General features: G+C 39.4%; 1 protein-coding gene across 2 annotated transcripts; it reads right to left on the minus strand.

Annotated features, from left to right (window-relative positions):
• Positions 1-1755: 1755 nt before the first annotated feature.
• rad18 (RAD18 E3 ubiquitin protein ligase) lies at positions 1756-20465 on the minus strand. 2 transcript variants are annotated; one of them, XM_079579113.1, is made up of 13 exons: positions 20342-20465; positions 20006-20084; positions 19850-19911; positions 19693-19763; positions 16288-16607; positions 14949-15048; positions 13218-13405; positions 12832-12902; positions 11734-11794; positions 8279-8395; positions 7309-7405; positions 4522-4566; positions 1756-1978 (listed from the first exon to the last, which is right to left on the minus strand). In XM_079579113.1, the coding sequence occupies exons 1-13, from the start codon at positions 20390-20392 to the stop codon at positions 1912-1914; spliced, it is 1329 nt and encodes a 442-aa protein (XP_079435239.1). In that variant the 5' UTR covers positions 20393-20465; the 3' UTR covers positions 1756-1911. The 2 variants fall into 2 exon arrangements, with proteins under 2 accessions (XP_079435239.1, XP_079435240.1); XM_079579114.1 differs by lacking the exon at positions 4522-4566.
• Positions 20466-22167: the final 1702 nt, after the last annotated feature.

Below are 22167 nucleotides of genomic sequence, written 5' to 3' on the forward strand. Positions count from 1 at the left end.
CCCCGCATGTCGCAGCCTCACATTCTTCAAGCAATCAATCTTACACATCACCGTAACATCACCATTGGTCATGCTTTCGACGGGGAGACGTACACATAGAGCTCACGAGACACGGGTAAAAGCACTCAAGCAGAGACGGCGTTCAATGAATAGAGATTTATGGGGGTCCTAATCCATTTCCCGCGTGCGTGCCAGCTGACAGACATCGCTCTTGACGTGAAGAGACAAATCAAGTAAATGCCAAGCTTATTCAAACAGGAGCCAATGGCAGATGGAAGACGAGAACATGCCAACATTCAAGCAAGAGTATACAGTGGGGAAAAAAAGTATTTGGCCAAAATCCAATAGAATGTCTATGTGAAACTGACCAAATACTTTTTTTGACCGTACATTCGCTTGAATGGAAGTAAAATGAGTGAGTAGATAGTGGTTTGTTGACAATTTGACCCAAGTTCTGAGCTTATTTGCAGTTTACATGAGGACTTTCTGCTCATGTCCGGTCCTTTAATTCATAAATCCAGACAGACATTTATCAGGGACGTCTTGACTGTAGTTCACAACGCGTGCACGAGTCAGCCGTTGTATTTTGTTACCATAATGTGTGTGCGCGCACAGCTTTTAACACCATGAAATGTCAATAAAAAGTGATAAATATCTAGCATCCTTCATTGTGTCCTGTCTAGTCCCTGCTCATTTAAGTGCGAACGCAATTATTATTTGTCGAATTAAATTAAAAAAAACAACACACATTCAAACATTTCCCGTCTGTCTCCAACTGACTTGATCTTGACTCCTGTCTTTGCAAGAGAACCAGGGTCAAAGCTGGAGTGGAGATGAGCAAAGTTCCAGGCCAAGTAGATGTTTTATAAAAGCCAGGTTTGGCGCAGACAGCAGGTTACGCCATGCGTAAGGCGTAAGCAAGCTTTCTAAATGAGGACACTGGCATTGGTTGAACTGCAACAGACACAACAGTGCAGTGCTCAAAGGCTCAAAGGCTCCAGGCACAATCTTTGTTAATCATGGCATGATCCCAAACGTGTGCACTCAGGCGGTGTTCTAAAAGTAATAAACATTGATCGGGGATGTCCATTGCTTACACTGCCCACTGTGGTAGACATGAACTTTGCACAAGCAGAGCAAATTGGATTAAGGAGAGTTTCGATGATGAGATTATCAAGAGGAACTGTGTTTGAAAAGGTAGACCAAATCAGATGAAAATGTTACTTTAATTTCCCCCAACATTTCAGAGAGAGAGAGACAAAGAATTTCTCTAAGTCCATGTCCCAGGGTGCTCCCGCCTCAGGCCCATATCAGCGGAGATAGACAGACACAATACAGAACTGCCTCTTTAAATATTTATTGAAATTGAAAACTTGAACTCAGCATGAACATTGAAACAATAAATGCTAAAAAATACTATATACAGTTAGGTTTAGACAAACAGGTAGGTGTCATTAAATTAACACAAAGGAAAACTTAAGCATTTCACACAAAAATATGCATGCATAAAAGAAATAACTTGACTCAGAAGCAGTACAAAGGAAAACGTTTAAGATTTTCATGCTCTATTGAATTTCCTGTTGAAATAAAGATTTGATTCGTGGAATGCAAAAGACCATCATTGCATCGTACTTAAAATAAAACACTGAAATAACGTCTGTGTAGTGAATCTGTGCTTAGTTTAATTTGTATTATGTAGAGACACTTACAAAATCAGGAAGAATACTGATAGACAGGCATACGCAGCAGCAGCAGCAGCTTATAACATTTTGAAAACTATGAAAATTGGCCAACTTGAACATGACTAATACAAGACTTTATCAGAAACGGCTGGAATTTGCAAATGTAGTATTTGTCCATGTCACTGTTCAGCTTTCTTTCATTTTGGAAGAATTGATCATGTCTCCGAAGTCAGCATCCCCCCCAGTCAGCTTTGAGGGTGCCGTTTTCCTGTACAGACGACGTGGGCTCAGCAAGTCTATAGAAAACAGCGGAGGTGACATGTAAACTTGAGTTGACAAAACATATTTTAAAAGGATCTCTCGTGTTAAAAGCTTTCATAGCGAAGCGGTAAACTCGTATTCTAGTTCATTCTTCACAATCAATAATACAACTCACTGATTTGTATTTGTTTTCATTAATGAATGGAATATATGTCATGCAAAAATAATCCTTCCGCCCTTCCTCTATTTGGTACAATTGTCCGAAATGGTTTTGAATGCTGAAATTATTACAGACAAGCAGCGGAGTCTTATTCTTGAAAAAACAGATGTAGGTTTGAAATTAACCTTTTTTTTTCAATTTAGAAATAAAATAAAAAAAATTCAGACTTGTCCATCACCACTCACACGCAAGAGAAGAGAAGGCAGGCCCAGCATGACAGCATCCATACTTATTGTTCCCTGCAGAAGAGAAAGTGTTTGTGCAGCTATCTCAAACAACAGGCGGTCTCACGGTGCACAGATAAATGCCTTAAATTAGGCCCAAGGCATTCACATACTTTCCCTGCCTTTGCCGAGAATAATTTATTTCTGTGCAAACAAGAACTTGACTTTCCTGAATAATAAAGATTATTTATATATAATACTGTGTTTTGGATGAAGCTTGGGACAAAGCTGCACAAAAGCAGAAAAAAAGAGGAAAACAAAACAAAAAAATGTCAGGATATATGGCCACATTGATATATGGTGCACCCCAATACTACTGTACTACACATGGTAAGCACAGACTTGAGGTTATAGGTTCCGTCCTGGCTATTAAACAAGGACTGAACCTAGTATAATCTAATATACAGTATATTCAAATGTGTATCTTTTCATTATTGCTGTGTAAAAAAACAACAACAAAAAAACACCTGCACATGGCTGCTCTTCAACATTAGTCCCATAGCAACCAGACACATCAAGTCGCGAAGCCATTCCAGCATCACCCTTGACTTAAAGTGGTGCACACTCAGTGAAAAATCTCTTTAAAGGACAAACCAAAGTGGAGCTCTTAAACCACAGAGCATACATGTGGAGGCAGTTACGTAGAGATCAAGTGCTCTCCAGATAGTGACAGTCCATCAACCTGTAGGCGGTGACAAAGCCCAGTGTCTAACATTTAAACACGGCGGAGGGATAATCAGAGTGGGGCTGCACGGGACATCGTCAATGGACCGTTATTGCAAATATGGGCCACAGTGTATTTCAGAATGAGCTGATCAGATTTACACAATACACATATTTTGTTAAAGCCTAAAAACGCATTGTGATTTAATAATTCTATCTTTAACCTTGATTTGAATCTGATTTACCATTTTATTTTCTGGGCTGTTTTGCGTGAACAGCGCGTTTGAGCTCTCCCCACAGTGGTTCAATGATATTTAGGTCAGGAGACTGAGATGGCCACTAACGGGACCGTCACTTTATTCTGCTGGAGCCACTGGCATCAGCGAACCATCTCCATATTTCACAGTAGGTATGGTGCATGTACTGTGAAATATGGAGATGTTTTGCTGATGGGGAGAGCTCAAACACACTGTTCATGCAAGACACATGCACAGCAGCCCAGAAATGTACAGGAACTGGAGGCTTTTTGCCAAGAGGAATGGCCTGCTTTACCATTAGATTAAATGAATATATATATATTTACTATGGTGATTTGAAATGAGTTCAGACATATTTCAAACACCAGGATGCAGTGAATAGTCCAAACAGGGCTGAGCCAGTTAAATAGCAGTGTGAAGCAGTGTCACGAACAGAGCTAGACAGAGGAAGTTGAAGTTATCCTTGATCGATTTTCGCACCGGTTAAAAGCGCATTCACTTCCTCCCATCCAGTTAATGAGTCATCCCAAGGACCAGTGTGACTGTGGTACAAACTATGCATTCAGAAAAGCTGCTAAAAATAGCTGGCAGCCAAATGTCCATCGTGGAAGGACAATCAGGAGGAGATACTGTAAGCCCGCAACTCGGGGATGCAGTCTTCCCCATCTAGAGTACCGTTAAAAGCGAACCGTGTGAAATGCGTTCATATAAGTATAGCAGCTGGAAAATGTTTTCATCCACACTTTATCACCTTGTGTGGGTGCTTCATCATTCAGGGAAAAGGTTTCTGCCGACTGAGTGATTAGTTGAGGAGGAAGATATGCCATGTGTGCAGGCTTGTTTGTGATTCACAGGCTACTGAATGGGGCCATCGGTTTCTAATAGCAGATAAAACACTACGCAAAAATGCAGCTTGATCACCAAAATGAACAGCCAGTTATTAGATGTACCAAGACAATTAAAAAAAATACAAAATGAATGAACCAAATACTTTGTCACAAAATCTTGTTTTATATATTAAGAGATACAAGGCTCTCAAGAGTGGCAACTACTACCAACTACTTCAAATGAATTAGGACTAGGAGGTAATGTAACGGAGGAGCAGCACTCCTGGTTCTAACAGATAGTATTGATAAACATATCTGTCGAGAACTGTAAGTGTCAGAAGATGGCTAAGCGAATATATTAATCATCAAAGCAGCAGAATAACTTACTCAAGCCCTTGGCCAGGGTCAGGACCAAAGATATCAGAGATGGAACTGTGGAGGAGGCAAAACAGAAAACACATTTAATTCATAGACATTTTGATCGTGGGAGCTGTTGACCAGGACTCTGCAAACCATAAAATATGGTAATAAGGAGTAAGATTATGGCCCCCTGTCAGTATTGTTAGATACCGGAAGCCAAGCAGGGACGGGCCTGGTTAGAACTTGGCCCATCTGAGTTGTGTGTGAGTGAATGGCGGGTGGTGGTCAAGGGGCCGATGGGACAAATTGGTGCTTTAAGGCAAGGCATGTTTATTTATACTGTGCATTTCATACACAAGGCAACTCAGTGCGCCTTAGAGGTACATCTCTCTCAGGCTGGATTACAAACCGAGCATGGACTGAATGAAGGATTCCTCTGCCCTAGGAGCAATGGATGGCCTGACTGCTGTCTATTGGAATTGGGTGGAGGTTTGTCACACCTCCTCTAGGCGCCCTGTGTGGTTGCTCTGGTGGTTGCGCTGCTCTGCATATATTATTATGTGGGTTTGTGTGTGTTTGTTATGAGTCTCAGAGGAGGAGGGTGGGGTGAGATGTGTTTGCTTATGTGGGAGTAGGAGGGTGTTGGTGGTAGGGCTGGGCGATAAATTGAATTAATTCACACTTTTAAAAACTATTATTATTATTACTATCGATTATGTGGAAAATGGCTAAATCGTAAAATCGTGTCCGCCGCTCCATGTCCGCCTGACGAGCGGCGCGCTGCCAATTTAGCAGCGTTTCAGACGCTCCGTAGGGACTGTTTTTGAAAATGACACCAGTGGAACCCAGCCAGCGACTTTCTAACAATCTCTGTGTGTGAGGGATTTTTAAATCTGTAAAGCACTGTGTGTTACAGGAAATGAATGAAAAGCTCTTTATAAATAGTTAGACTGACTGAACACATTTCTGACTTCAGTCAGCACAGCCTCATGCCATAGTCTGTACATTTAAATAACTACTATAGGGGCATTTAGTAAATCTACAACATTTCAAGAAAAGACAAAATCCCAGAGTAGTTCAGACTTGGAGGAAAAGAGAACCTATTATTTCCAGGGATGATTTCATATGTTAAGGCTGTTGTTCTGAGGCTCCCAGAAGCAAACACTTGAACTTTCACGCAGGTGGAAGGTATGATTTAGAGATTAGGTATTATAACCCTTCAGGTACCTGATCCACCAGCGTGCTTCACACTTCCCATGTGGAATATGCCTAAGAAAGCTTTATGTTACAAACAAATATTCAACTCTATCTTGCTGAAGTGCCTCGCTGTGTAATTGTCCATGAAACATGCAGGAAGGACACAGTTTTAGAAACGGCAGACTGCCTTGGGGAAAAAAAATGTATTCATTTGCACAATGGCAGCAGCCAAACCAGTTGCAAACATGCTGTGTGTTCAAGTTGGTGTATGGTAATTGGTTCACAAAATGTGACATATGAAGAGGCAATATTTCCATAACTGTTGCCATGCAACCATTGTACGTAAGGGCCATGAGCAATTCCCTGAAAACACATGAAATTATTCCTCTTATGTTTGAGAACCGAATGGCAACTTGTTAAAACTTTTATACTCAACTCAACATCCAGGTTTCACTGACCCAATATATAAACCAATAATCACAAATCATGACATTTCAACAAGACTCAAGGCACAGGTGGAACAGGATCTCTAGAGGTTTATGTGACCATCTGTCATTTCTAACAAAGGCATCTCAATCATAACAAACATACTGTCCTGTTCTAAGTGAAGGCATGACATGTTTACCACATCATCCAGTCTGTCCCATTCCCCAGATGGGATGGGATCAACAATTACTCTTAAACTTTAGCTGTTCCCGCGACCCCCATGCAGATACCTGAGAGTGCCTAGGGGCTCTTTCTTAATTACGAGATGAGGAGGCCTCAGGAAATGGACAGGAAATGGACTGGAATTTAATTTCCAGCCGACCAAAACACAAGTAGGTAAAGTCTCACATACATCACATCAGTATACATCCTGTGCTTTCAACATGCTACCTGCCCACATTATGTATTAAAGCAAGTTGTCATATTTTGTTCTACTATGCCTGTTAAAAAGTCATAATAAATGTAATACACTCCCAAAGAAAAGTTTAACACCAGTTGAAAAGTGGCAAAACATTTTTTGTATGGTTGGAGAGAAGGTTCCAAAGAGAACTTCAGTATTCAGCAACAAGAAGAAGAAGGAGTAAGAAAATAAGTAAAGCTTTTATTGAAAACAATGAATTGGTCTAATCTGTGTAACTTCTTGTTGTTGCATATTGGCGATATTGGATTCAACCATGGAAAATGTGAATTTTTGCCATCTTTCACCTGGTCTTAAACTTCTGATCTAGACTGTATTTACCTTTCTATTTTTTTTTTTTTTAATTTATAGATCTTGACATAGACAACATAGCCTGGGAAGACCCATGCTGCTGTGTGCGCTTCACAATGACGCGCTATTCGACATACCGAAGCTTGTAGTTTGTTTATGGATTTATTTATTTTTTAAGGTTTATTTACGGATCAAGCTTTAGACCGTGTTCTAAAAGTTTACAGCGGCCGGGTACATCATTCATCATCATTTTTCTTACGTATGCCTTTTGAAGTGCATGTTTAACCAACTCAAAACAGTAAAATTGTTGAGTAAAAAAAACAGCATTGTCTTTTTAACAATAAAGGAAACAAAGCTAGGTTTATTGCGCTACAAAACAAATGAGTGAGTAATCATTGAGCCGGTGAAATGGTTTTTCTCACCTGCTAATGGACACGTCGCTACAAGTGGAACTCGACGACAGGAGATCTCTGCGACTCGACTCCTCGTCGGAATCACTATTTTCAATCACAATGATTCCTTTGGGGTCTGTCAAGTGTCAATAGGAGACAGGAAATAAATAACCCTTTTTGATGACACAATATTTTCTAACAATCACAGGGACATGACAGCAGATAACCGGTACACCCAAACTGGGGCAGCACAATTCACAAAGGTTGCAATGATGCAGCCATTTAATAAGAAAAATGAATGGAAGAACTTTGTCATTATACAATTGTACAACGAAATAATGTAGATCAGATGTTCTGTTAGTCCTGACTCTAAGGGGCAACAGTACCAGCATCTTTCTGGTCTTAGTTTAGCAGTTCATATTTCAGTCTCTCAAAGTTAATGCACTTTGGCATTTTTAAAGGGGGCGCTGTATATTTATGTTTAGTCGGTATTTCAGATGGAGCTTGTTTGAAAGACAAAAATCAGTAAATTCCCAAATGAAAAAAACGGTAAGTCTCCATCTCTAATGGTTCAGAAATGATACACAAACAAATATTATGTAAAATAGGTGAACAAACTGGTGACCGTAATTCACCGCAAAATGTATCTGCTCCCTTGAGGCCTAGGAAGTTGTGAGAGGGTTCGTTTTAAAGCCCAAACTGAGCCCTTTCCCAGGAAACGGGAAGTCTCTATCATAAAAAATCATTAAAAATCCCCGAATATCGGTTGGGCCCTACGGTGTACAGTATGAAACTACTTCCTGGTTGGTAGCGGTGTTGCGTTCCTTGTTGCTTTACGACATTAAAAGCAGTGACAGAGCAAGCTCAGTACCAAAGCACAAACTTTTTTCAGACGGTGCTGCTTATAGGGATTTTATACATTTTTACCACAACTCAAGGTGAACCTGACACAGCATGTGTGACAGCAGTATAATCTGTTTGAAAAGCTATGTTTGTGTACCTGCAGCGGCCGAGTGTACATCCTCCTCTCCAGCACTGATCCCCGCTGGCCTCGAGGTTTGAAGGCGTCCTCGGACCTGGGCAATCAGACGAGTGAAATCACCGCTGTGCTGCTTCCCTGTGACACAGAGCACGCGCCAGCAAACTGTCAATATGCCTGGATGTAAAGGCAAGAGATATAACACACCATCCATGGACATCAAGCAAACTGAATGGCCTAAATATGTAAAGTGGAAATACAGAACCCCATAAAATGCATGCAAGAAATGTATATAGCAAAATCCATGCCCTAAAACACATCTGTTCAATGCAGACTTTGCCAACATGATACAAGTAAAAACATTAAAAAGTCAATTACTGCACAGACTGCACCATGGTATATTTTAGAGTAATATGCTAGACTGATAGAGGCTAGTATATGCAGATGAAAATACTAATGAGAGCTTAGAACCCATTGCACAAAGACTCCTGCCTTTGCTGCCTTTCACACTCCTATGCTCTCTGCTGTGACACGGAGTGAGTCATCCACATCGCCGCCAAATAAATCAAGAGGTTATCAGCCTGGAGAACCGCTATTTATAGAGCTCACCTTCTCTGCGTCACATCTGTTTGACAACGTAAAGTTAGCGCCACAGAGGTATTTTCAACAAGCTCTTTATCTTGTTCCACCATCCAAAACACAGGTCAAATAATGTTCTTAAATGCCAGAGGGAGAGAGGCTGCCTACTGCTGTTAAATCTTATTGAGAAACATAGGCTTTTATAGCCAAATGCAATTACTAAAACTACTGACTCTGAATAGTCTGCCCATGTATGAAGTTGGAGTAAGTACACTTACAATTTTAGAAAAGCCAAGTGATTGTAAATTACACATGCTGTACATTTATTTAAATTATATATTTAACTACTACAATTGTTATGCAATTACTTCTACACTACTACTGCCCCTTTTTTGCCAATTGGCCAAGGACTACAGTTATAATGTCCATTTGTTAATTGTGTTTGAAGTTTATTTGTCAAAGTAATTAAACGTATTACTGAGGTGACTCTTCAGCAGCTAAAAGAGAAAGAAAACCCTTCTCTTGGCAGCTCTATGCATGACTGCTGCCGGGACAATGGTCAGTGGGCTGTGACTGGGGCCGTAACCCTTTCAAACCGGAACACTGGCTCCGTCCTTTGACTCTGCTTGTGTTTATGGTACCTCTGAAATGTTATGCAAAACAGATATGCAGGAGAGTGCTCCTTCCTTGTTATTTGTCATTAAAAGGTAATTATGCCAAGAATTGGGTCAAGAGAGCACAGTAACAAGGCAAAGTGCCGAACATGATACAAGCTTATTAAATAATGTGTGCTGTGAATCTATTCCTCTTAAGAGGCATTAGAGCATCTAAAGAGGAATAGATTCACAGCTGTGAAGCTATTGTTTACCAAAGAGATGAGTCACATTGTTAAAAAGAAGGAAATATGAATGGAATCTACATATTTATGCAAGACAGGAAGTGTTATGGTTTTGTTTGGGACCGACTAACTTTTCAGCATTTGTCCACGGGTTAAAATTCAGATTCAGATAGTGGTTGAATGGAAGACTTTCATTAATAGTAAGCCTGTTGATTATTATCCATAAGGCACTGGTTTGCATTGAGTAAAAAAAGCAAGAGGTCCTTGCAAAATAGATGCAACAGCAAGAGGTTGGTACAAAGTTGATGCCTGCAAAAAAAAAAAAAAAAAAAAAAACAAAGATACAAAAATACAAAAGCATCCCCTGGCCTTTGCTTGGCAGTTTCAACCAGGAAGGTGTGAAATCCTGAAACCTGAATCTAGCCAAGACTGCCCCGCATATTATCAGAATGCAAACCTATCATGGCAACAAACGCAGATGCAGATAATACATTGGACTGGGACTGACACAGGGATTGATGTAAACTAAAAAGGTGCATTATGCAACTTTTTATGCAAATAAAATTTAAAAAAGTTGATATTAGTGCAGTGCTTCTGTTATTTGATCTTAAGGGACCCAGTGGCAGCTTGGGTATTTAGCATAGCACCTCTACTTACCATCCTGGTGGCTCCTAAAATGCTCCACCAGAATATATTTTCTTCTAGGGTTTCTGGTTGTCTTTTAACTGATTGAACAGTCACCATGGTTACGCGTACATTCCATCCAGAAAAACTACCCAAACCTCTATATTTGCCGAGTAAAAAAAACGAACTCACTCAAAACAGTAACTCTATTCCAGATCATGGGTGCTCATTTTTCCTGAATCGGCCCCAATATCCGACACCAGTATCAGCACATCCCTACTCACAGATGCTATTGAAGTCACTGTGCGTTATGACAGAACAGAGAACAGAAAACCGCTTATTGTTAATGGTCCTGGAACATTCTGTCCTGCCCTTTTTAGCATGAGTCATGGCAGCGCTTGTCGAAGTGCAAAGACTAGAATGAATCATCTTTTGTGCGCAGCATCTTAGATACATCACCTGAAACTTCCTGGGCCAATACAAATGTCACTTTACATGGATGGACTCTTAATGGAGCATTAACCTTCAGCGCTAACAAACTTGGTATTCAGGCTAGATTCACTAGTTCAGTCATTTCTCACAGAGGAGAGCCTGGGGAGGTTTGAGGATGCATTGCTAGTTTTTGACCCCTCAGGAGTTTGTTTTCAGTCCTGGCAGGCTTTATTCAAAGTGCATCCTAAGTGGTTCCCCCTGCAGGAGTACAGATATGGCATAGAATATCTTTGGAATATTATTACAATTTCTGTATTCAACACAGTTCCTAATCCCACCACATACAACATCAGACAAATAAAAAGTCTTTGTTTTAGAAGCATGATGTTCAGCTTGGGTCATGAGAAGGTTAAAAATTTAAATATTTTGATTTAAGCCCCAATTAACAGTATGCAATAAAAATGAAATAAATAAATAAAATAAAATAAAAACAGGTGAAACGCTTCCAAAACAGAGCTGTGACAACATACATTACTTTTCTGTATCTGTGCAGTGTCTGTGACAAACGACCCTTAGACCGGGAATAAACTAGAGATCACTGTCACAATGAAAAAAAAAAATTTGATGAGATGATTATAGAGGGTTATTACTAGAATAAGCCAGATGTTAATTACAGTGTCCCCTGGAAAAAGGCACTCAAGTAAATGTTTTATTGTAAACACGGTTATCACTTTGCAGAGAGAGAAGGTACATTAATAACCTGGCCACTCGCCTAAATGCCTTCTTTTCCACTGCAACTCTTAGAGAAAAAGTAAGGTGTCAGAAGACAATCAGTGAAGTGAGCACGTGATTATCATAAAGAGGGAAGTTGCCGTGACCACGAGTAGTACTATACGTATGCCACAATAACAGGGTTTGCTAATAAAAGACTGTTCCATCAGAGGCATATTTCTAACAAAGATACTGTTTGGACATTGACAGTTCTCAAAATCTCAATACTTACTGTAATTTGAGTGCATGCCATCAATTTCATTCTCAGACAGGTTCTTGGAGAAAGCCATTACCTGTAGAACACAAAGATGTTATTTATAAATGCCCTTTAAAATATCTGTTCAGTTCATTTGTATATTCACATAAAGATGAATTTAACAACAAAAATGTACATTGATAAGGGCAGGAAAATGTAAACGGTTGGTAATGTTGATGCTGAAGAACTCATCAGAATCATACAGAAGAATCTGAAGTAATTGACCTGCAAAACCCTGCCCCCAAAATAGACTTCATAGACAATCAGACCTCATAGCAACCGTAAACCGTTGCTACCAAACCCAGATACCTCACATTGAAACTAATACGAGCGATCGCCGTTATTGTTTACCTCCGCAATTTTCGCATCTTGGTGAATGGTAGGCAACAGCTGACGCACCCAGGCCTCGAACACTGTTTTATACAATGATCGATCTGTTACAGCGCAAGAGAAGCAATGCCCTGTTTATGAACATTGTTTTTTTTTGCCGATCATAGGATTCTTATCATTTGTTTAAAACATAAAATGCCTACCACAGACCCCGGATGTGATGACACTAACTAAATGAATACCGCCCACTAACTAGAGCCAAGTAAATACAGGTTTACCATCCATAATGTCGTTTGTCAAGAGTTTCATGAGCTGTCGTTGCTGGACATGGTAACCCTCTACAACAGGAGCAGTGAAAAACCCCAGACTGGCAATATTATAACCAATACTGGACTAACATAAGAGAGCCAAGAAGAGATCAACTTAGCAAGAGAATGACTAGTCTAGAGATTTTTTGCACAGGTGCTTTAGCCACAATAGTCGAATAGTCAAATATATTCCTCCACAATCTCGATAATATTGCACTGGTATTGCACCAAAAAGTCACTTACAGACTTGACAGAGCTAGCATACTTAGGCTAAGGGGGCATGGCTTTACCAAAAGGTCGTCAGTGTCAGATGGAATTACTTGAACAGTACACTTTGTATGAGCCACTTTAGCATTATGTTTAAAAGATCAAAACCTTTACAACTTAAAAATACCAGATTATTTTAAGCATCATGAAACAAGGCAGTGGCACTGACAGGCTTTGCTTTCTCCTGCAGCTTCGTCCTCATCTTCTCATTGGCCTCCACTTCTTTGGCAATGTCTTCAGCTGATGACACAAGAACATGGATGAATATGGGACATTGTTCACCACTGTGTGTGCATAAACAACTGAAACAACCTCAGTAGCTGCATTCATGTGAAACAAATTTATATTAAAGTATGTAACTAATGCACTGCAGTTTATTGTACATTTTATGCGGTAGTGCTTGGACTGCAAAGGACAGCTTTTGATCACCATGCGCAATTGCGCATCACTCGTCACTGGGTGTATGTAATTGGTGGTGAACATATAGTAAGGCACTTAAAAAAACTAGAAATAGGAGGAGGCCAACTTTCATTGTGATTTTTTTTTTTTTTTTACCGGATTTGGGGTTGAGCGAGTCGCACTGCGAGTTGTAGACATGGATGAAGTCCTGGTGTCTCTTGATGAGCTGATCTCTTGTCCCTTGTACCGGGAGATGACACTCCTTGAGCCGCCTTTTCAGCTCCTGCAGAGAGAGCAGGTTGTACACCAGCTTTGCCATTGGACGCCTCGATTTTCCAAGAGAACTGCAAACACAGGGATCATGGAGACAATCAATGTCACCATAACATCGGGGATAAGACACACATGGTTCGACTCACTGCGCACGCTACAGGTTTGTAAAGCCAATAAGGGAGCTGCCTGCTTACTCCAACAGCAGTCGTATTGTTCAGACAATTGAAAAAGTATGTTTTTTCTTTGTCTTGATCATCATCATCCTTATTGTTACATTTAATTAATTACATTCTGCATCCCCACACCGTACCGGACAGATCACTAGTGTGGACCGACATACTAGGGCTGCTCGATTATTGAAAAAATAATAATCACGATTATTTTTGTCATAATTGAAATCACGATTATTCAAACGATTATTTGTTGCCTTTAAAAAAATCCATCAAAAAAGTGACAAAAATCCATCAAAAAAGACAAAAATCCATCAAAAAAGTGACAAAAATCCATCAAAAAGAGACAAAAATCCATCAGAAAAAGACAAAAATCCATCAAAAAAGTGACAAAAATCCATCAAAAAGAGACAAAAATCCATCAAAAAAAAAGACAAAAATCCATCAAAAAGTGACAAAAATCCATCAAAAAAAAAGACAAAAATCCATCAAAAAAGTGACAAAAATCCATCAAAAAAGACAAAAATCCAAAAAATAATTAGAAAAAAAATAGAAAAAATTAGAAAAAAAATATTATAATCGATTTTTTGCGATTATGCTAATTTTGTAATCGTTTACTGTTGTAATCAAAATCGTAATCGAATTTCGATTAATTGCACAGCCCTACGACATACGCATATAATTTGAAAAAAATAAAAGCTAAAACCTGGTAAGAAATCTATAAGAAATTATGGAGTTATACTAAACGTGCAAAGCTACATTTAATAAATATTATCAGCAGCTCTTTACCAACTAGAAACATTTTCACAAGGCCATCTGCAGCAACATTGTTTGTTCAAGTCCACATTCAGATCAAAGCGCAAGTGCTTACCGGCTGTCCTTCAGGGCTTTAACACTTAGCCAGCAGATGCACAGCAATTTGTCCAATCAACAAACTATCAGCTTCACCTGGGAAGTCAGTTCCTCTGCTGGAAGAGAGGGGGCCGGCCTGGCTGCCTCTGACAACTGGATGTATTGGCACTATTCACTTAATTTACATTATTTATTAGAGTAAATGTAATTAGTGTAGTTTAATGCATCCTCCTATCCTTGCTCTGAAAAGCACTTTGCTTTTTTGCACAAATTGTTCGCACCAAATTATCTTGTCATGCCTTATCTAGAGGTATTAAGCTTATGAACATTATAGTGACAGCAATAATACGCACAAAATATGCACATAATTACAACCATAATAAAACTATATTATTAATGAAATTATTTTTTCCAGTGACACGGCCCCACTTTTGCTTACATAAAGCCCTCACACCAAGCCTGCTACACTGCTTTCATGTGTGGAAAATGTCCTAACTATCTTGCCTGTACTGCATGTTCCTACGCGCCTTTATGGGCAGAACAGACGACGCTTGAAAGCCTCAATTTGAGTCAAAGTACATGGCCATTTTACCTTCTCAAGCTCCCCTTCTTCTCTCCACTGGAAAGGCACATGTCCAGATGCTTATTGATGAAATTCTGTGCCACGCTTAAAGAGCACGCAGGGCAGTCCACTGGGCAAAACGAAAACAGAGATTTGAAGAAAAGGCAAATGAGAATTTGTATGAAAAATTATAATGCAATAACTACATTTGAAAATGTAACTGTATATTTCAGCAGTTTATTCAGTTATGTGATTCATTAGCTGGTGGTCTTTCAAAGAGGGGAAAGCTCATGATATGTTCTTTTTATTATCATGGACCTGTATATACCTGGACCAACATTACCCTCCATTTTTTCACACAGCATTTGTGCAAACAGGATTCATGTAGACTTTTGACTACAATACAAATTCAACAATAACATTAGGCCTAATATTTAGGGGGAAATGTAGTATCCGCACATCAGCTAAATGCCACCAGGGTTTAAACTGGAACAATATAAAACTTGGACTAAAAGAAAACCTGGGACTAAACCAGTGCGCTTTCAAAAAGTAGAGCCTCAATGGGATTTCCCATAGAGCTTCTGGCAGCTCTGAGGGACAGGGAGGCACACTGAAACACCTGATTTCATCTCCCCCTGGTGATAACTGCCGGCCAGCACTACTTAAACAGTATTTACAGCCAAGTGAAAAAAATAATTTCCATTGTGTAATTGGATGTACAACATCCCTCTCTCCCTTCGCCTTTTGTGTATGTATAGTAGTTACTCTCACGGACAATTAACTAATGAATGACCCCCTAATCATCCCATCAAGACTTATATTACCCCCAGAGGGACTATGAAAAGGATTTATTAAAAAAGTACACACATTACTTAGTTCTTCTTTAAAACATTCACAAAATAATTTTATGGTCATTTTGTTTAGTGAAATTTGGGGGGAAGTTCAGCTTCCCTTGTTCCCTTGTCTCTTATACTGGGCTGGGGAGGTCTGCTAAGTTCATTGGAGAGGGGAAAACCACCTGCTGCCATGCAGGTCCTGCCCATTGGGTAAAGGCTAGGCCCACAGCCGATAACTGAGGTCGGATAGGACCTTAAGTGGGCGAAGCATAGCATCCATAAGGAGCCAGCGAGGGACTTAAATTCTGTTGTTTGTAGAAGTGTAGTTATATTTTTGTTTTTGTTTAAACATAATAATGGAAACTGGATGAGTTCTTTGCAAAGAGAATTATATCCCCTAAATAGCTATGATCATTCCAATTATAACATGGAGTTGATAACATTTACCACTTCAAGCTTCATATCAAATCTAAATAAACTATTGTCACAAATTCAGTGCATTCATTTCATTCAAGTCAACACAGAGAATTTACCTTTGATAACAGGCTTCACATCTTTAGCCCCTGATGACGAGTGTGCCGATTCACCTCCCTCGTACAAAGACGCTATCTTTTCTTGCTTGACAGGAAGTAAAACCTGAACAGACGATAGCTCCACATCCATCGGCTCTTCCTTCATCAGTGGAGTGGTGGGAACATCGAGCTTGGTTTCTTTTGGAGGCTTCTTTTGAAAATACTGGCTCAGAAGTGCGCTGCTGCTCTTCGGGGTTCTGGGTGTTTTGCATCTGACAGACACAGCAGGAGTAACGGGCGTCTTCGGCGGAGACTCAAACATTGCTTTTGACAACTGTTGCCTGGTGGAGAAGCAAAGTGGTTTGTGAATGGTAATGCACAGGAGAAAAACATTTACAGATTTTTCTTTTTCACAGATGTTGTTGTGCGCAGCGGTCTAGTTTATATGCATTTATTTTTTTCAGATGGCAAAAACAACCCAAAACACAGACAGGATGGAATACACAGTGTATATTCAAAGAGGATACAAGACTCTCTTCCTGAAACGTTCTCTACCAGCAAGCATACTTTCCTGGTCTAAAAGTAACATAAAAATACAATTAAGGAGAGCAGATGGAGTGCATGAACAATAAGGTTATAACCGAATAGAAATGCTTTATTGATTTCATAATTTCACAATAAAACCGGGCCCAAGGTCCCATTATTCACCACAATCCACTCAACAAAATCACCAGTGAAATCAACAGATCAGACTAATGGAAATAAATCGACAGTCAGAAACACCGGAATGCAAATAATCCATAATCAGTCAATATCACATGCCACGTGTTATTTAGATGGCTTTTCACTAAAGGTGGGGTGCACTCAGGACGGATGGGAAAAATAAAGGTGAACACCAGACAAAAAGGGGTAGGAACCACTGTCCAAAAATATTAAAGTTGAAAGGAGACGCACAGCAATAAATACTGCAAAGTGAGCCCTTTTGACGTTAAGCTGCATTTGCTCAATTACAGCGTCTCCTCTCGTCTGAAAAGCAGACACTTTGGCTTCCATCGTGGAAGGCAAACAAATAACAGCTGGGCCATTACTTGGCAATAAAATGGAACCAATGAGGTGTGTGATGCAGGACTTTCCATATTTAAAACTTTCATTTGTGCGCGCTGTCCCCATTAGAGCAGCCCTGCCTTTGTGTGCCACTGGCTGTCAGTGACAAAAGTTAATAATTCTAGGTCTGTGTTAAAACATATCACTCATCGCTCTCTAACATGTTCATACAAAATCGGAGTGTTCAGTTCTCCGGTTCTCAAAAGTCTTAAAGCAAATTTTACCTTCTTTGCCAAGGTCAAAGAAAAAAAAAGAAAAGGAAAAGAAAGAAGTCTTTTCTTTGAGAGTTGCAAGCCAATATAGCATGACATCATTTGAACATGAATGTGAAATCAGCCCGTAGCCAACCACTAAAAACTTAACCACACCTGCTACCAGGGCAGACACTCCTGTTGATGCATTATTATCTTGGAGGAGAGCAACCAAATAAAACTATCACAGCAACATTGCGACAAATGTTTTACAATATTGCAGCAACACATTTTTTGAAAAGTTTACAATCGTAGCATCCTATTTTTCAGACGCTCACGACTAGACAACAGGAAATTAAAGAAGAGAGTACAAGCTGTGGCGTGAGCTCCTCATTGACGACAGCGATGACTATCACTATGTCCACAGTTTCAAGGCAGGCCACTAGCACTAGCGATAACGTTAAGCCAATTGATACATAGAGGAAGCCACATGAGGGCTTATTGACTGACAGCGGCATGACAATATGCATACACAAAACAACCTGAGCGTTTTTGGCACAGTGTGGAACTAAAATGTATTATTCAAGTAGTAGTAAAACATAAAGATGCAACTGAAAACTAGTATTTTAGTGCGAAGGTTAAAAATGTAAAAAGAAAGAATAATAATAAATTAATACTACTGCCACTACATTGCTATTCTCCTGGAATCTATATCATACTATGAGACAACCTTTACAGATGTAGCTGCTTAAGTAATGGCGATGGCAGCAAAAACTAAAGTAGGGATGAATAATCAAACATAAAAAGCCAGCCACAACATTTAATAAACAGAAACTTGTACTAGTTTGGTTGTTTTCCGACCTTTGCCATACAGTATAACAGGACAAGTTAGGACACTGAGTTAACTGTGGGGTACCTGAAATCCAAACAATCAGAGGCCTCCCTGTGGTGCTCCATCAGACCTCCCTAATTCACATTGCCACGGCAACACTCTTTTGTGATAACTGCCAGGGCATCTGGGAGCTCGTCTGGCCTCATCCATTTATTTTTCTCCAATACAGAGACAGACGCAGGAACACTTTCAGTCGACGGGGGAAAGATGGCGAATGGACAAAGGGATTAAGTATTTAAAATGGCTTATTTCAGCTTTGACCTTTCAGGACTTCATTACCGGGGGAAAGCTTTCACACAAAGCCCTTACTTAACATTCAAATAATTGCTATGCGGTTGGCATGATTTAAAGCAAACATGTTTTCAATGTTTTCATTCTGAAACTGCATGTAAACACTACCAGAGTCTGTAAAAAGATAATGCTATCGAGTTGTTTTGATCATAATTTCAGTCTTAAAGGCATAGCTAATGCTTGTTCAATAAAACCTTTGTGGGAAATATTTTTATATTATACATGCCAAATTATTATTTTTTTGTGGGTTATGGCTTGTCATCCTTAGGGTAATGATGGATCCCGAAGCCATACCATCTGAGATCCACTAATTTAATGCTGCAAACCCTCTTTACAGTCAGATCCTGAGGGCTCATGACCCTTTACAACGCACCAGATATCTATTAGCATTTGGAAAACCTTTAGCCTGTGGGGATACTACACAATTATCATTCTCTTAACAACTTAACATGGCTATAGCGTGTGACATCGACCTTTAAAAGGGATTCTCCTTGAAGATTGCGAGTCACATAGAATGCAAACATGGGAACATTCACATGAACAGGAAATTTCCAAAGCAGCGGACATAGGTCTATAAACCTTCTTCATCCACAGTGATAAAGACCTTTAGCTCCAGGGATCTAGAAGTCCAAAATGCAATGCAATACGTGCAGACACTGGTATGACTTGTATGACATAATCCCCGTTTCATTTAAAGACAATCCACGAGAACAATAAAGCTCAATGACAAATGGATCAGCACAGCCGGAAAACTGAACTTTTCTCCTTTCTGAATAATCCTCCCAATTACAGTAAATCTCTGGAAAATGCACACGAAAGTAATGCCTTATACTTTCTATGTCCACAAGAATTGTAAAGGCAGAAAATGTATCAAGGTTTAGCATGGATCAGACATCCTTTCTCTTCCTCAGATTATGAATAATAAAATAATTATATATGTTAACATACCTTGCAGTTTGAAAGCTTGCGACCAAATCATCCAGTAAACGATTATTTCTCAAATCTTGTTCTGTAGTTTCCTAAAATGCAGTCTGCGTGAGAACCCATTGTGTACAAATCCCATGGCAAACTTTGAAATGTAGGTTAAGGACCCCGCTATACTCACCATGTTGCAAACTGGACACAGCAATTTGTAAGAAAGGAATCTTCTGAGGCACAGAGAGCAAACTGAAAAAAGTATGATGAACGTATGAATATTGAGGAGACATTAAGAATAAAATGTGGTCTCATCAAGGAGTCAAATGTTCCACACAATACTTACAGTTGTGGGAGCATTTTGTCATCAGGGTAATGTTTAAAAAGTCGAAGCAAATGGGACATCTCAGGAGAGTATCCACACTCTGGGGGGAAAGACACGGAATGAAATGGTAGCATATTGTTGTGTTGTGTTGCTTTGCATCAATAAGAAATCCTACAGTATGGGAACATGTGAGCGAGGCTTTGCACTGCCAGCATGCAAGTTAGCCATGGGACGTGGGTTTCACGACATTATTCACATATTTGCCGTGAAAGGATGAGATTTTCTCCTCATCGTGCGAGCCGTGCTTTGGCATCACAGTTAGAGTTAGCATAATCACACAACAACTTGGAAACTTACTTTGAGGGGCGCCAAGCCAGGAGGAAAGTCTGTTTCTGTATCAAGCGACATTATCCTCCTGTATTCAGATGCATCTAATCATTTGCGGTGTTTGATCAAGGAAAACAGTAAACAGTCATTTGTCCCGCTAAAAGAAAACAGGACGTGCCGACATTCGCAGTGACATCACTTCCGCTAGGGTTAAGCGGTTACCATGGATACTCTTACGTATACTTGTATAACTTTTTTAAGTAACAGTAACTTTTTTTTTTTTTTTTTTTTAAGTAGCTGCCTCTGTTGTCTTATGGTAGCTGCTGTTATGTGTCGCATTGACCCGTTTTAAAGTTTTAAAAAATGGTTAAAAGTATTTTTTCAGTATGAAGCTGCTTCTGCTTGCTTTATTTGGAGGTAAAAGGGTGTCAAAAACGTAAGTGTATTTCTTTCTTTGCAACTGTGAGACGTTTTGAAGTAATAAATCTTCAAAAGCTTCATGTTGACATATTAAATAGATGTTGTTCTAGTTTCATTTACTGCATTCTTCAGATTCTGATTCTTATGCCACTACTGAAAAATAAATAAGACCTAACTTCCACCTGAATTGAACACATGTTCTTAAGTTTGGTTTGGCATTTCCCAAATCTAAAAGCGTCATGAAAAAAGTTTCAAAACACCAACGAAAACAAGGAGGAAAATACGACAAAAACACAATAAACAAGAGGCAAAAACATGATGAAAAAGTGATACAAAAAGAGCCACAAAAATGTGCTGGAAAAGCAACTATAACTGAATTAAAAAGCTCCAAAAAAGCGATTTAGAAAAGCGATTTAGAAAAGCGATTTAGAAAAGCGATTTAGAAAAGCGATTTAGAAAAGCGATTTAGAAAAGCGATTTAGAAAAGAGATTTAGAAAAGAGATTTAGAAAAGAGATTTAGAAAAGCGATTTTGAAAAGCGATTTTGAAAAGCGATTTAGAAAGCAACCGAAAATGTAAAAAACAAGACAAAAATGTGACAAAAACGTGGCAACAACGCAACAAAAAAGTTCAGTTTTGTAGGTCTATAGTTTTCAAATGAGGCGTGACCCTGGCCTATAGGCTGTAAACTCCAAGCTTTTAGATTTGGGTAAAACTGAACTGGAGAAAATGTGCTTGGTTAAGGCAGGGGTTGAGAGGTTACCTAGTTACTCAATCCTCACAGTCCTCATTTTCCCCAAGTCGCTTTTGCTCGAGTTAAAGAATTTCACTACTTTTTACTTGTACTTTGGAAAGGCAGCATTGTGGGGTCTATTTTTTTTATTTTTTTTATTCCTATCAGTGACTTGCCTGATGTGTGCCCTAATGTCAATGTTTAGTTATATGCTGATGGGACTGTTATATTTACACACACAAAAACCTCACGGGAGGCTTCTCAAATCTTAACTGCAGCTATGGCTCAACTTCAAAACTGGGTCAAGGCCTCTTGTTTACAACTAAACAAAAAGTATACTGCCTGCATGATGTTTGGTAAGCGTCTCATGTCTTCCTAGATGGCCCTGAGCTCAACCTTGTAAATGAATTTAAATACCTGGGCTTGACCATGGACTCAAATTTAACTTTTAAAAAGCACATCAAAAGGATTACGCATACAGTCATTTCATGTACAGGATTTTATACACATGAGGCCGTTTATGACCCTGAGAGGAGCTAGAATGTTTTTACACACTATGATCCTTTCACAAAGAGACCTACATCACCTCCTGGTCACTTGCTGTTGAAACAACACTCAAATCGAATCTCTTTTTAAAAAGGCAATAAAAATCCTTAATAACAAACCATATTCATTTCATCCCTGCACTGTTTTAGATAAGTAT

Source organism: Gobius niger, assembly GCF_951799975.1.
Source record: "Gobius niger genome assembly, chromosome: 20".
NCBI classification, from domain to species: Eukaryota; Metazoa; Chordata; class Actinopteri; order Gobiiformes; family Gobiidae; genus Gobius; species Gobius niger.

Excerpts from the sequence above, each read along its gene's own strand:
- rad18 (XM_079579113.1), bottom strand. The coding sequence starts at position 20,392 with ATGTCGCTTGATACAGAAACAGACTTTCCTCCTGGCTTGGCGCCCCTC. Across the intron at positions 8,396-11,733 it reads TGGCATGCACTCAAATTACA|GGAAGCAGCACAGCGGTGAT; the intron begins GTAAGTATTGAG and ends TCTGTGTCACAG. Across the intron at positions 4,567-7,308 it reads AGCGACGTGTCCATTAGCAG|TTCCATCTCTGATATCTTTG; the intron begins GTGAGAAAAACC and ends CCTCCTCCACAG.